Source organism: Helianthus annuus, chromosome 15 (genome assembly GCF_002127325.2).
Source record: "Helianthus annuus cultivar XRQ/B chromosome 15, HanXRQr2.0-SUNRISE, whole genome shotgun sequence".
In the NCBI taxonomy this organism is placed as follows: domain Eukaryota; kingdom Viridiplantae; phylum Streptophyta; class Magnoliopsida; order Asterales; family Asteraceae; genus Helianthus; species Helianthus annuus.
Window position 1 is genome coordinate 27,458,047 of NC_035447.2, and position 15,967 is coordinate 27,474,013.

The window sequence follows — 15,967 nt, forward strand, 5'->3', positions numbered from 1 at the left end:
GAGAATCCAAACATGTATAATGATTAAGATATGCAATGGGAGGGGGTGTACTTACACTCGAACGCGGAGAATGCAAATATGTCTCTTAACGGGCCGTTTTTGTAAAACGTCCAACTTGAGGACAAAGTCAGAATATAAAAGTGAAGCGAAGTCTTAATGCATACCGGGAGGGTTGCAATAATAATGACTTCGGTAAAACACCTGGTTGATGGGTAGGAATTTAAACACATGTGTAAACCAAGAGACATGAACGCGGGTTGAAAATTCAAAAGACTTGGATTATGAATTATGACTATAAAATTTCGTAAAAAGAAATTTTTAATAAATATGTTCAACCATTTGAGATTGAACGGGTAGAACAAAGAATAAAGTTGATTGTTTATAAGTGATGAATTTCACATTAACAAGTCAAACAGGTTGAATACAATATAATGTCAGATGGCACAAATAAGCGCTAGTCTAATATAGGTAGCGTTAAATGCAAAAGAGTAATGAGCCCGGTAATGGGACACAACCAATTAAGAATATATGCAAACCAAATAACAGTGAGCATAAGAAGAACTAACGCATAAATGACGTGAAAAGTCATAAAGTCGGAAAATCGTCCGAAAGAAAACAATCGTAGCCACGAACTACAGTCAAGGTTAACGGATCTTAAGCTTGAAACCAAATGATTCTCCAAACAAAAACAGGGTGCCTTGACACCAAACATGTATTTTAAGAATGTCATGAGTAAGAAATGATCTACGGGATCAACCTAACCTTTAGGGCTATAAACAATGGAAAGGTCTACGAGACTGAAATGACCCACGGGTCATGACTAGAGAGAAATAGATTATAAGGACCTCACCTTAAAGAGGCGAAAATCTAATGAAATAGCCCACGAGACTAAGTGATAAAACCTACGGGTTAATTAGACAAAGCGAGGGAATCAGTTGAGAATCCCCGCATAAAACTAAGACTGTAAAAGAATAAATTATGGACTGTCAATATCCTGGTATGGATAATTGACAAAAGTTAAAGAGAAGATCCTAAACTAAAACTTCGGTTTTAGTAAGAAATGACATTTTTTTTACAAATATAATTTCTGATAGGAATTTAAATAGTAAGCATGAAAGATACAAGTCTTGACACTGATAGGCGCAAGACGATATATTCGAAAAGTGATATTTTCGAAAATGAAAGGTTGATATAAATTAAACATGATGTGACATGATAACAGTCAAGAAATGCAATGTGAAGTAGAATCACATTATAACCAAGCGAGCGGTAAAAAGTAACTGGACTAATAAGTCTAGTTAGTGAGACCAGTTAAGGTCATTTAAATAAATTTGGTTTGCTTGTAAGCGGTGGATTCGGTATAACTGAACCGAATAAATAAATTTGAAAACAAAATAAATTGTTACTAAAAGTGAAAGATTTCACTAAAGACCTTTAAACGGGTCAAAGTAATGGATTCATAAAGAATTCGATAGTATATGAAAGCGATGGATATCGCTAATGTCACACCCCGACCACATTAAAACAACAAACCGTAGCGGAAACGTCAGGGAGTGTTGTAACAGAATTATTGTTCCACAACCATGGTAACCAAATGTTTCGTTTTATTGAATTATTATGTAATGTACATTGTCTTTAAGCCAAAACAAACATGTTACACATTGTTTATAACTGTTTTTAAGTCACTAAGGCCTCGTCCAGGTCCTATGTGACACGAGCTTCTTAGCAATCAACATCAAGCAATACCACCTGAAACATATGTAAAAATAAAGTCAGCAAAGAAATGCTGGCGAGTACATAGGTTTTATGAGAGTATCGGATTCATGGCTCGTTTATATGTTGCAGTACCTCGTTAGACTACAAGAGTCAAAAGTACAAACCTCGTTTTAAAAACTGTATTGGAACATAATTAACCAACTCAAATCGAATTGGTTATAGTTTATAAATTCTCGTAGCCATGATTCGTAACCCAAAAACATTTGTTTTAGTAACCCAACTCGTAAACATCTCGTTAAAACTCGTTAATAAAACTCGTATGGTTTATATCATTTCGAAAACCTCGTTGTGTGACATCATTTTAAATCATTTCCCAAGTGAACTAAATAACGACACGCAATGTAATATGATAGAAGCACTTATATATAAGATGTACCAGCGGCGTATCTACCATGATTCTATCATACTACACCCGTCCCATTATCTAATCACTACCCAAAACCAATCGTTTATCCAAATCGTTTATCTCGTTTAAGTCGTCTCAAATCGTTTAACTCGTCCCAAAATCGTATTCATTTTAATTTGTGAAACTACTTTTGGTCGTCTCGCTAACAACATTCAAACCTTCGTGACTCGACTACCTCGCTTCTCGTATTAACAAACCACCAAAGGGTAAGTTAACAATCACAGGTTCGGTCGTTACCTACATAACCCCCACACATAACCATGGGTGTAGTCTGATAACGGGATTTGTCAGATCCTATGGTACCATAACTTAATACTGGTCGGCTTGATCAATGCTAATGAATGTCATTTGTTATGTAACTACAACCAACAAGTTTCGTTCACTTTATTGAAATCGTTATTAGTTTAGTATAAACCATCTTAATCGTTTTGAAATCATCGTTTAAACCTTGAAATCGTTTTGTACATATAAATCACCCCAAAATAATTGAAAACAGTAAAATAGGGGAACTATGTACTCACATTGAAGTGCAAAGTATCCTCAATTTAAAGAACACAACAAGCTCAATCAAACCAAGGAAACTCAAGCAGCACCTAATAAACGAATCACTAGTCAAACAATAGACGCCTAAATCGGAAGATCGGATAGAATGAGGTCTTGTAAACCAAATGAGTGTTGGAACTCATGTGATATGATTTAAAAAAATCTACATTCTAAATTGAAACCTAACCTAAGTGCTTTCGACCCGATACGACCCGTTTAGGTAGCTTACGCTACTTTAACGCGTCGTTCGCGTAAAACGCGTTCGAGACGTCTAACTAGTCCTATGACAAGTATTATATGCCCTAACATGTTTATTTATGTTGCATAATTAGTTTAGGTGACAAAAGTTAGGTTACATATGCTTAAGGTCCAATTATGCATGAAAATGGCATTTTGGTAAATTACCTAAGGCATATAAACTACCTATCATACAACTACTTAAACTAGGTGACCATAAGGTATAACCTCAGAAGGTTATTCCCTATGCAACTATGGTCACTAATCATGCTTGGTCGGATCCTAATGATCGACCAAACGGGTCGAGTTCGAAAGTCTAAGCGGTGGTTTAGACCGCTTGACTTACGACTCTAAACAAGCACTAAACTAAAAGTGACGAGCTAAGCATGTTAAAACATGCTTAACTAAGTTAGAAAACAGGTTTTGATATCAAAACAAAGTGTTTTGATACCTAGATGTAACACCTCGAAAATTTGCGTCCTATAATGTATTGACACGTGTCATAAGCTTGAACGTGTTAATAAATACGATAGAGGGACTAAAGTTGACAAACATAGAAAGCATGAGAATTCAAGGGTTCAAAATGTCAACAATGGATAAATATGCCCTACAATATCCCTACATGATGTTTATACCCTTAAACGAATGATTCATGGATCATACGAAGCTCATTGTAAAAGAAAGTGAGAAATTACAAACTACAGGGGTTAAATGTGTCAACATGTTTAAGTTATTCCTCTGAGTGACCTTTTAGCAAACCCGAAGCTTTGTAAAGGTAAATTATGCTCACTAGAATAAGTGATTAAAATTTCATAAAGTTCCGTTGTAAAATGAGAAAGTTATGATCGATTTCGTACATGAGGGGTTAAAAGCGTCAACGTTGAAAGTTATGACTTTTTCGGGTAATAACAAGGTAAACAAGGACTTAACATGATGGGTAAAAGTCTAGGAGCCCTTGTAGGTAATTTGGAAGGGGTCAAAGTGCAAGAGATAAGTTAAGTTGACCCTTCGAAGAGCCAAGAGCCAACCTGCAAATAGTGAAAAGTTTGGAAATCAGATCAGAAGACCCACGCGGGGCGCGTAAGCCTGGTGAGAATCTTACGCGGGCCGCCTGGCTTGCCCAGATGCAGAAACTTGTTTCTTTTGCCTGTTCAGCCCATGTAACCGACTTATGTTGCCTTTAAACACTCCCAAGAGCTGCCTAAACAACCCCTAGACATTTAGGGACACTTGTTAATCATCCATGGCCATTGCTAGCATGATTTGTCAATGATCTAAGGTGATTAAGGCACTATATAAAGGCCATTGTTGCACACTTTGATCATTCATTCATTCCTTCACCATCTGATCATTTCTGGAGCTCAAGACCTCCTTCTAAGCTTCCCTAGTCGTGCATAGGACCTTTGTAAGTATGCTTGACCTTTCCTTATTGAGTTTTCGCTTAGTTTTAGCTTAGAAGTCAAACCGTCATAAGTAACGGTTGACTTAATGATTAATCACTATTGGTCCAGCGATTGATCGAATCGAAGGTGGTTATAAGTTGGTAATCATGTGGGCTTTAAACCCTTAAAAGGGCACCCTCTGATTCCCATTCTAACTAGGTCAAATGTCGGGTCAAAGTTGTTTATAAAAAGTCAACAGAAGCTTAATTTTCGATTTAGCGCATAAGTAGCAATGTAGAAGGCGTATAACCTGTTTTAACACTCATATAACATGATAATAAGTATATTAACTAGTCTAAGCTTGTTTGATCCGGCCATTTACTATTTTGACCCGGTTCGAAACCGAAAGTCGCAAAGCTTTGACTTTTGCTTTGACTTCAGTTCTGACCCGTTGTGGTACGATTTAGATGTGCCTTAGGACTCTCTTAGGACCAGGTTACATGATGGTGCAACCCTCTGTGACCGGTTCGTTGTTTGTCCGAGTCTTTTACACATTTCGGTTAAACGCCTAAAAGTTGACCATAACGCCCTTTTTACTTTAAAACAAGAATTTTGGACATGTGAAAGGACAATAACCTTAGTTACTGAATTCTAAGCATGTCCCTAAAATTTCATGTCAATCCGAGGTCTAGAATAGGAGTTATGCTAGATAGCGCAATTACGGAAACTTTTGTAATTAATCGGCGCAATTAGCATAAAGCCTATCTAAACCCAAATTTAGACACCAAACCTTTTACACACTGATGTAAAATAGTATTTTGAGATTTTCAAAGATTTTTAATTATTTTTAACCTGCACATAACCTGCGGTTATGGCATCGATTCGGTAAATACCGAATATACCCTTTTCGGACATAACTTGAGTTCTACATGGTATTTTGACCCGATTCCAGTTGCTACTGATTTTAAATAATAAATAAAGTATTTTGGACTTTATAAACTGTTCGGAAAACTCAGATTTCTTGTAGAACTCGAAAATCTCTTTTATAATCTTTAAAAAGACCGAAATACCCCTTCGGGGCATATTTTGGATTTAAACTCATTACGGGCATTATGGAAGGTATCCTACTGATACCACAACCTCTTTAGAGTATATTAACTTAGGAAACTTGTGTAGGACTCTTACGGTTACCCGTTACGCCTTTTGCGCGCACGGTTAGTTTTATGTAACTAGCTTACATAAACTAGCCGAAACGGGTCAAACCTTATCATTTTTACTTCAAAATCCAGAGTGTGGTTATTATACCCATATAAAACAAGTCTTCAAACTTGTTGGGTCCAAACCACATTCCATTCCCGGTTTTCGCCATTCACGCGATTAAACTGTATTTATCCTTTGGAACTGACCGGTCTAAGCTAAGGCTAAATTAAAGACCCGTTAGGAATCTAATAGGTTAATAAAACCTTCGTTCCAGATTGAGAGCCCCAGTAGAAGTACTTGCGCTTGCTGATTAAGAATATACGGCTGAGTTTAAATTGCTTTTGCTAGCTCAGATAAATACTTTTAACTTATTTTCCCTATACGGGCTTGGGATACGGTATTATAATAATACCGCTTGGTCGGGTATTGAATGTTTAGTCGGATTGTGATTAAATTATTGAGGTAACCCGCTTTAATCTGTATTGTTTGAAATAAAAGCCTTTAGGGGTTAATGACCATGTCCCGGATATCCCTGACATCATTGTATTATAAAATGGCCACGCCTTATGCACGAGGTGTAGGCATACCCCTGACAGTGCATAAGGGAAACGGTATCTCACCCTCTTGTGGGCCTATACTTGTGGCGTGTCTGTTAATCTTGACTCGATTTCTACATCTGGCCCTGAACGTGCAACGAGCATGTAAATCTGTATACAAGATTATAAAGATAATTGTCCCAAGTTATAAAAGATATGTTGTGCCTCGTGCATTCAAATCAATTTTATTAAACCTTTTCAAATGAGTCGGTTAATTGTATTTACCAGTGTAAACTAACGTATTTTCCAAAAAGGGTTAAGTTACAGGTACTGAACGTAATTGGCTGGAAGCTCAGGGCGTTAATAAGGAATCTTGCAAGTTCTAGATGCCTAAAGTCTGTTGAACAGTTTTCTTTTATTTGATCCGCCTGTGGATCCTTTACTTTCCGTTGTAATACTTTGACATTACTTTTGAAGGGGTAAGGTCCCAAAAACCTCATAAAAAGGATTTGAGACCATACCACAAACTGGCCTTTCAACCTTTTAACCTTGCGCGGCCGCGCATTGGTCTTACAAAAGGGAGAAAATAATCAACAATTTATAGTCGCGCGCCCAAAGGAAAGCATAAAATCCTTGCGCCTTCTTCCATTAGCAAAGGATTAAAATCCTGAAGATCAATACTTCCGCCCAAATATCCAAACTTGGATATTATTTTGCCCAGACTTGGGATTTATACATCTGTGTCCACACAGTAAGGTGTCACACTAGATTACAGCAGTAATCTTCTAGAAAGAATATGATCGTGCACCACCCAGACGGTTATAACCGTCTGGACACGTGTCATTACCACAGGCATCCCTGAAACCACAACGAAAGCATGCAATTGGAGAATGATCTCCAATTAATCACTTTCCACGTGGCAATCCCCCAGCCATAGATCAAACCACGATCCGTGTGCATTCACATCGGATCGAGACAACTTAACGTGGGATCAAAGAACTTAACGGAAGAAAATATAACCGCTACGGCGTTAGCATCTTCCGTCATCTTTTCAATAACAGGTTTTTCCCCCCCAAACTCCCGGTTATAAATACAAGAACTGTTCAGGTATAAACTCAGATCACACTCACTTCTCAAATACTATCTCTTCTCCATTACCAATACTTATTTTCACACCGGAGTCAGGTCAAGGAGAGAACCCTATTCTCCCCTTGGCGAGGCTAACGGTGCTCTTTTTTGCAGAATCACCGGAGAAGAAGTTCGGTAGCAACTGAATCAACTGAGAGAGAGCTAACCCTTTTTTGCGGATTCAAACCCCCTAGATATTTCGGCTCCGACCATTTATCTAGTGTTTCTTCATTGGCGCCCACCGTTTTCTCAGTTTTTCTAGTTTCTACCTCGTTTCGATTCAGTTCATTCCATTTTTCTGTTTTTGCACATGGCAGAAAACTCATCTTCTCACCGGCAACCTGGTCCTCGGCCAAAAGTCGGAAACAATTTCCAAATAGAAAGATCCCCAGAACATTGGGTTAACAGATGCCAAGCTGCTGTAGACACAATTGTTATGCAAATCGCCAGATCTGATTTCCCAAACATCAGATCTGGAAAAGAAATCAATACTACAGAATTGGACCCATCAACACCACGTTGGGGGGACATCCAAACCAGCCAATCCAGAGATAGCAGTTATCAGAAACAAATACACATGGTTCACGGAGGTCCGTCACGAAGACCAAATAAACGAAACTATGATCAACATTGGAGAGAACAGCAAGTCGTGTTCCCTGTTGTTCCTGGGGGCCCTCAGGAGGAACGACCAGTGATTATCACTGGTATTTTCGGTCATTACCGAACGGACTATATGTTCATAGATCCAGGAAGCTCGATGGACATCATATACGAATAGTGCTTTAAACAGCTCGATTCAGAAGATAAAGCACGTTTAGAACCGGTCGATTTTCCCCTCACCGGATTCTGTAATGAAGCCGTATTCCCATTAGGGCAAATCGCTTTCCCGGTGACTTTATCAGATGGCAAACATTCACGAACAGTTACAGTCAATTTCATGGTCATGCCAGCAACATCACGTCATGATGTTTTGCTCGGGAGAAGGTCACAAAGAGAATTCAGCATGATCACTTCCATTCCACATGCTGCTTGTGGATTTCCGACAGAAATCGGAGTTGCAATTCTCTATTCAAGCAAAGAAGTCATGTCCGTAGACGATGAACCACCAGCAAAGGTAGTCAAATCTTCGGCACCAAACGAACCAGAGAAATGGGTTCTGAACAACGAATACCCAGAGCAGACCATTCTGCTAGGACAAGCCATTTCACCAGCAACACGCATACAACTGAAAAAGTTGTTGTCTAACAACAAAGATATATTTGCCTGGTGCCCAGCAGACATGACTGGAGTTCCACGCGATATCGCGCAACATTGTTTAAACATCAAACCATCAGTAGAACCTGTTGCTCAGGGGAGGCGCAGCTTCAGTGAAGAAAAAACAAAAGCGATGGACGAGCAAGTGACAGAGTTACTCAATGCGGGAATCTTGCACGAAGTGAAATACCATACATGGGTTGCCAACCCAGTGATGGTACAAAAACATAGCGGCGGATGGAGAATGTGTGTCGACTTCAAGGACCTAAACAAAGCATGCCCCAAAGATTGCTACGCGCTCCCAGAGATAGACAAAAAAGTCGACTCTCTGGCATCATTCAGATGGAAATGCTTTCTCGACTGTTATAAGGGTTATCACCAGGTCCAAATGAAAAAAGAAGACGAAGACAAAACCGCGTTCCGCACAGATAAAGGCATCTACTGCTACACAAAAATGCCGTTTGGCTTGCGCAACGCAGACGCAACTTATCAACGCCTAATGGACACAGTCTTTAGCGAGGATATTGGCAAAACTGTCGAAGTATACATGGATGACCTCGTCATCATGAGCCATGAAGAGGAGACAATGCTCAACAATATCCAGCGCACGTTCGATTCCTTACGTAGCGTGAACTTAAAACTTAACCCGACAAAATGCTCCTTCGGCATGGAAGAAGGAAAATTTTTGGGTTTCATAGTTACAAGAGACGGCTTTAAGGTTAATCCAGAAAAAGTGCAGGCCATCCAGCTAATGCCATCACCTGCAACAATCAAAGAAATGCAAAGGCTCGCCGGACGATTAGCAGCTCTGAACAGATTCTTGGCTAATCATGCGGCAAAATCTTATCCATTTATCAGTACGCTGCGAAACTGCGGTAAGAAAACTCCTTTTCAATGGACGCCTGAAGCAGAAGCAACATTCAAGCAAATGAAAGAATGTTTAATTCAACTGCCAACACTGACCGCGCCAAAAGAAAAAGAACCGTTAATCTTATATCTGTCGGCCACGGAAGTAGCAGTAGGCGCAGTATTAATGGTAGAACGGGAAAATATCCAGACTCCAATCTACTATATCAGCAAAATGCTCACTGGCCCCGAAACTCGTTACTCAATGATAGAAAAATTGGTTCTAGCACTAATACACGCATCCAGACGCTTGCGCAGGTACTTCTCAGGCCATGTCATCACAGTTCTCACAAATTATCATTTAGGCCAAATCTTGTCAAAACCTGATGTGGCGGGAAGATTAGCTAAATGGGCCATTGAGCTGGGAGGCTACAACATTTTTTACAGACCAAGACCAGCAATCAAAGGACAAGTTCTAGCAGACTTCGCCACTGAAGTTCCCATCGATAAAATACAAGAATGTGAGGCAATCCAGAACCCAACACCTGTTTTTGACGACAGAGTCTGGACCTTACCCACGGATGGTGCTTCCAATGATGATGGAGCAGGAGCAGGCCTCCGATTAGTCAGTCCGGATAATCATGAACTTACATATGCCATACGCTTAGATTTCCAAAGTACCAACAATGAAGCAGAATACGAAGCATTTTTAGCAGGTCTCCGTCTAGCACTCAAAATGGGGGCAAGAAACCTTGAAGCCAACGTTGACTCAAAGCTAGTAGCCGAACAAGTTAACGGTCGTTATGATGCGAAAGGGGAAGCTATGACGTTGTACCTTGAACAAGCGCGGATGTTAATCAGCCAATTTCAAACATTCAAAGTTAATCACATAAACAGAAGCGAGAACAAGCACGCTGACGCGCTAAGCAAGTTAGCTGCTACCAGCTTTAAACACTTAGCAAAGGAGGTACGCATAGAGGTATTATCCAACCCTTCCATTCATCTCAAGCAAGTAAGCGTCATAGAAATGGGAGATCCATCCTGGATGTCTCCAATCATCTTGTACCTTCAACACGGAAAACTTCCGGAAGGAAAGGCAAAAGCTCGAAAAATACAACACAAAGCAATAAATTACGAGATGGCGGATGGCGTCCTTTATCGAAAATCATTCATGGGCCCATTACTACGCTGTGTTGATAAAACAGACGCCCAATACCTAGTCAGAGAAATCCACGAGGGATTATGCGGGATACACGCGGGACCGCGCATGGTCGTGGCAAAAATAATGAGCGCCGGATACTACTGGCCAGGAATGCACATGGACGCAGTTGATCTATTAAGAAGATGCGAGGCATGTCAACGCCACGCACCAAAGACACTTCGACCCAAAAATCCGCTAATTCCCGTTACTTCCGCCTGGCCATTCCAACAGTGGGGCATCGATCTTGTTGGCCCATTTCCTGACGCGCCGGGTGCAGTAAAATTCATCATCGTCGCGGTAGATTACTTCACAAAATGGGTGGAAGCTAAAGCTTTGGCCTCAACAACAGCAATGGTAATCCGCAAATTTATATGGGAACATATCATTTGCAGATTTGGATTACCATTGCGCATTATTTCCGACAATGGTACAAACTTCGCCGCAGAAGATCTTCAAAAATGGTTCAAAGAAATGAAGATCGAGCACAACTTTGCCTCCGTTGCGCATCCTCAAGCGAACGGTCGGGTAGAAAGCGTAAACAAACAAATCGTTGACGGCATAAAAGCGCGACTTGGGACAGCGCGCAGAGGGTGGGTTGACGAACTTCCCAGCATCCTCTGGGCGCATCGAACAATGCCAAAGACTAGCACCGGCGAAACTCCGTTCAGTCTAGTCTATGGGTCTGAGGCCGTCATTCCAGCTGAGATAGGTTTACCGTCACCGCGCATGATAGCCATGGAAAAACAGAACAATGAACAAGAGCGCAGAATGGATTTGGATCTTTTGGAAGAAAGGCGCGAGAACGCCGCCATAACGGAAGCAAGGTACAAATCCAAGCTCGAAAAATATTACAATGCGCGCGTTCGTGTTTGCACCTTTGTCCCCGGCGATTTTGTCTTGCGCGACAATGAGGCTTCAAACGCTGAAAAACCCGGCAAATTAGCGCCAAGATGGGAAGGACCATACGTCATTAATGAGGTCCTAGGCAAGGGGGCATATACCCTAAAAAGGATCGATGGGACCCTAGTCCCCCGCACCTGGAACGCACAACAGTTGCGCAGGTGTTACATATGAACCAAGTCTACAAAAGCGGAAAGAACATACAGGAAATGTATTTCTTTATTATGTCTTGTATCACAAGCCTTGCGCTCATATCAATACACACATCATTTTTACTTATATCACTGTTTATTACAAATTGCATGTAATTTCTTTGGTTCGCGCGAAAACAATATGGTCAAACATTGTACACCTCATGAACAGTCTAAAACAGGCAAGCTATCGTGCCTTTTAGACAAACGTTCACACATGAGCACAATACCATCCCTCATTCGCCTTACCTATCCAAAAGCAATTATACACATGCAACATATTGTAATCCACACATACAAGAATTAAACCCTACGGGAGTAGAAGTATATCACAATATACATCATCAAAAAAGTGTAACATAAAACACTTAACAAGATCATAGCAATGATCTTCAAAAAAATTGTCCAGTACCAAAAGCTTACAAAAAGCATTAACAAAAGACGAAAACTGGTCCTAAGGTTAAACACCTAACCAGCATCGGAATCATCATCAACAACAGACACCTGCTCACTCCGACGAGTTTTCCGGCGTTGATACACTAACCGGCATTCTCCTTTTTGAAGCATCGGGAACCGAGCCATCAACCCATCGACATCCAACACAATACTAGCACCAGCAGCAACATCCGTATGCTGAAGAGCCTTGCAGTCAGAATCAACAACCGCCGGAGAAACAGGTTTGACCAGATTCTTTACCGGAGTAGTAGTGAGCGACGGTGAGCAAGAAAGAAGTATAAGACCTTCAGCAGCTTCATACACCCTAAAAACATCCAACATGAGACGAGTATGGTAAGAACGTTTCATCTTTTTTGATAAGAATCAGCTAGGAGACAAGGTATCTCAAAAATACATATATAAAGAGAACTCAACCTCGGGAAAGGAGAAACCTACCCATCATTAACTGTCAGAATTACATCACATCTAAACGGCGCTACAGGAACCAGGCTCATTTCCTCATTAATGAAATCTGACAAGCGCCACTACAAATCTCAAGACCAAAGAAAAAAATACCCACTATTACTGCCAGTTGACGTCATTACATGTCAGAACATGATTACAAATCACGTTTTTTCCTTTTCCAACAAAATAAAGCTCCCAAGAGAAGATTTCCTACGTCTCGCGCCCAAAAAAGCATTTCCCTCTCATAAGTCCAGTGCTCCACTTATTTGCATAAGTACAACACTAGACTGGGGGGACTTGAAGGGGTAAGGTCCCAAAAACCTCATAAAAAGGATTTGAGACCATACCACAAACTGGCCTTTCAACCTTTTAACCTTGCGCGGCCGCGCATTGGTCTTACAAAAGGGAGAAAATAATCAACAATTTATAGTCGCGCGCCCAAAGGAAAGCATAAAATCCTTGCGCCTTCTTCCATTAGCAAAGGATTAAAATCCTGAAGATCAATACTTCCGCCCAAATATCCAAACTTGGATATTATTTTGCCCAGACTTGGGATTTATACATCTGTGTCCACACAGTAAGGTGTCACACTAGATTATAGCAGTAATCTTCTAGAAAGAATATGATCGTGCACCACCCAGACGGTTATAACCGTCTGGACACGTGTCATTACCACAGGCATCCCTGAAACCACAACGAAAGCATGCAATTGGAGAATGATCTCCAATTAATCACTTTCCACGTGGCAATCCCCCAGCCATAGATCAAACCACGATCCGTGTGCATTCACATCGGATCGAGACAACTTAACGTGGGATCAAAGAACTTAACGGAAGAAAATATAACCGCTACGGCGTTAGCATCTTCCGTCATCTTTTCAATAACAGGTTCCCCCCCCCCCCCCAAACTCCCGGTTATAAATACAAGAACTGTTCAGGTATAAACTCAGATCACACTCACTTCTCAAATACTATCTCTTCTCCATTACCAATACTTATTCTCACACCGGAGTCGGGTCAAGGAGAGAACCCTCTTCTCCCCTTGGCGAGGCTAACGGTGCTCTTTTTTGCAGAATCACCGGAGAAGAAGTTCGGTAGCAATTGAATCAACCGAGAGAGAGCTAACCCTTTTATGCGGATTCAAACCCCCTAGATATTTCGGCTCCGACCATTTATCTAGTGTTTCTTCAACTTTATATTCTGAATGTAATATATTTATCTTTTGCTTCCGCTGTGCATTTAAATATTGTGGTTTGACTATATTGTTGCCAACTACGTCACCGTAATCCCCCACCGGTGAAACACGTGGAAATCAGGGTGTGACAGGTTGGTATCAGAGCCAACATTGAGTGAATTAAACACTAGCCTTTTTGTGTTTAATCTCAATGACATAGTAGCACATTCCTTAAAAACTTCCGAGTCTAGACTTAACATAGGAATACTCTCGATTCTAATCTGGAATTCATTGCTTCCAATTATTTTTATACATTGGATACGTCGCCAAGCGAAGAAGCTGTATTAGGATTTCTCCTCATCCGGAGCCTGGAAATGCTGAACTTCGTACCGCGACTAGGATAAAACATGCATCCAGGGAGAAAACATTCAGAGATAAGGTGAAAACTCCTTTTTGCCGAAGATCGTATCTTTAATAAATCCTTGTGAAGACATGTTTATCTTTAGTCCCTTCATGGACAACATCATTCCTTTCAAGTCCCGCTAGGGCAATTATGTACTCCTTATATCATTTTCTATGAATATAATATATCAAATAAATCAAATATTTATCCCTTTCATAATTGATCTACCAGAATAAATATTGAAAGAATCTTAAAGGGTAAAACCTAGCTTGAATGTCATTAAAGACCTAGCTATGATGGAAAAACCTGTTTAAAAGAGATTCAGGTTCTCGTTAACATCCGCAAACATGTTAACACTCCTGACGACAGTAATACGATAAAATTACACTTGTCATCTTTACATTGGGAATTTCCAACCCTTATCTAGCCTAGTAAATTAGAATCATGGCTTAAATCATCAAATGAAGATGATCATACTATAAACATCCATTAGTGATGAAATGCCTATGGGCCATACATATCGTCCTAAGGGACAAGTTACAGTTGATGTCTTTGACTCTCTGTCAACAAAAGGTAATGAAATATATTCAAACCTTAATGCCTAGATTCTATGAAATCATGGCTTATAAATTAAAACAGTCCTTGTGACTAGGCCTTTTTGCGCCACTTTAATATCCTTAATGTTTTATAACTAGGATAAATTATAATGAAAATATAACTGACAAATTAACCAATATGGTTCATATTACCAAGGTTGATGAATCGTCAAAAATTACGATTCCAAAATAACCTCTAAGTAAATAATTGTCATTATGTATGTAGCAATCGAGCTACATGGCTGGATCGGATAAGGTCAACAGACATCCGAGGGAGGATAATAATGCTCCCAGAGTTAATATAACTGGTGCGGAACTGCGGGCATTAATAGATAATGCCGTTACACAAGCTCTCGACAGACAGTATGATGAATTAAGTGATACTCACTCTAAGACTCTATCTGTGGCTCGTAGTAAGCCCCTTTCAAAATCACACGAGTCAAAGGAAGACGATGTTCGTAACTCGTCAAATCAAAAGAGTGTCCCGTCTAGACAGGTGGTGCTTTATCAAGAGGCACCAGTTAAGACCTGCTCATATAAATATTTTGTCTCTTGCAAGCCCAGGGACTTTACAGGAGAAAAAGGAGCCATCGACTGCATGACGTGGCTCGATGAGATGGACACCGTTGTAGATATTAGTGGATGTGCAGACCAAGACATTGTGAAGTTTGTTTCACAATCTTTCAAAGGAGAAGCCCTAGCTTGGTGGAGGTCACTGATCCAAGCTACGGGGAAGATCCCTTTGTACAACATGACTTGGGATCAGTTCGTTGCTCTTATCAAAGAGAATTACTGCCCTCAACACGAAGTTGAGAAAATTTAGACTGAATTCTTGGCATTAGTCATGGAGAACTTAGATTGTCAAGCGTACCTTACAAGTTTCAATACTATGTCTCGATTGGTTCCTTACTTAATCACGCCGGAACCAAAGCGTATATCTCGCCTTATTGGGGGTCTAGCCCCAGAAATAAAAGCAAGTGTGAAAGCATCAAGACCTGCTACGTTCAGGTCAGCGGCCGACCTATCGCTATCTCTTACACTTGATATAGTCAGAAACAAGGCAGCCAAAGCCTCTGAAGATGTAAAGCGGAAAAGGGAGGATGAGGATTCTCATCGCTCCGATAAGAAGACAGAGAGGAACTCTGAGGATAAGAAGAGTTCCGGGTTTAAGAAAGACAGCCAGCAGTCGGGTGAGAAGACCAGGTGTGAAACCTGTAGGAAATACCACCTGGGGAAATGCAGATTTGAGTTTCAGCCTCTACCTTGTGGGATTTGCAAGTCTAAAGAACATAAAA

General features: G+C 40.4%; 1 protein-coding gene across 1 annotated transcript; it reads left to right on the forward strand.

Moving 5' to 3' along the window:
- The first annotated feature begins 7,518 nt into the window (after positions 1–7,518).
- LOC118487436 lies at positions 7,519–11,583 on the forward strand. The gene is made up of 3 exons (XM_035984281.1): positions 7,519–7,899; positions 7,999–10,739; positions 10,902–11,583. Exons 1-3 carry the CDS (start codon positions 7,519–7,521, stop codon positions 11,581–11,583), a joined length of 3,804 nt encoding a protein of 1,267 aa, XP_035840174.1.
- Positions 11,584–15,967: the final 4,384 nt, after the last annotated feature.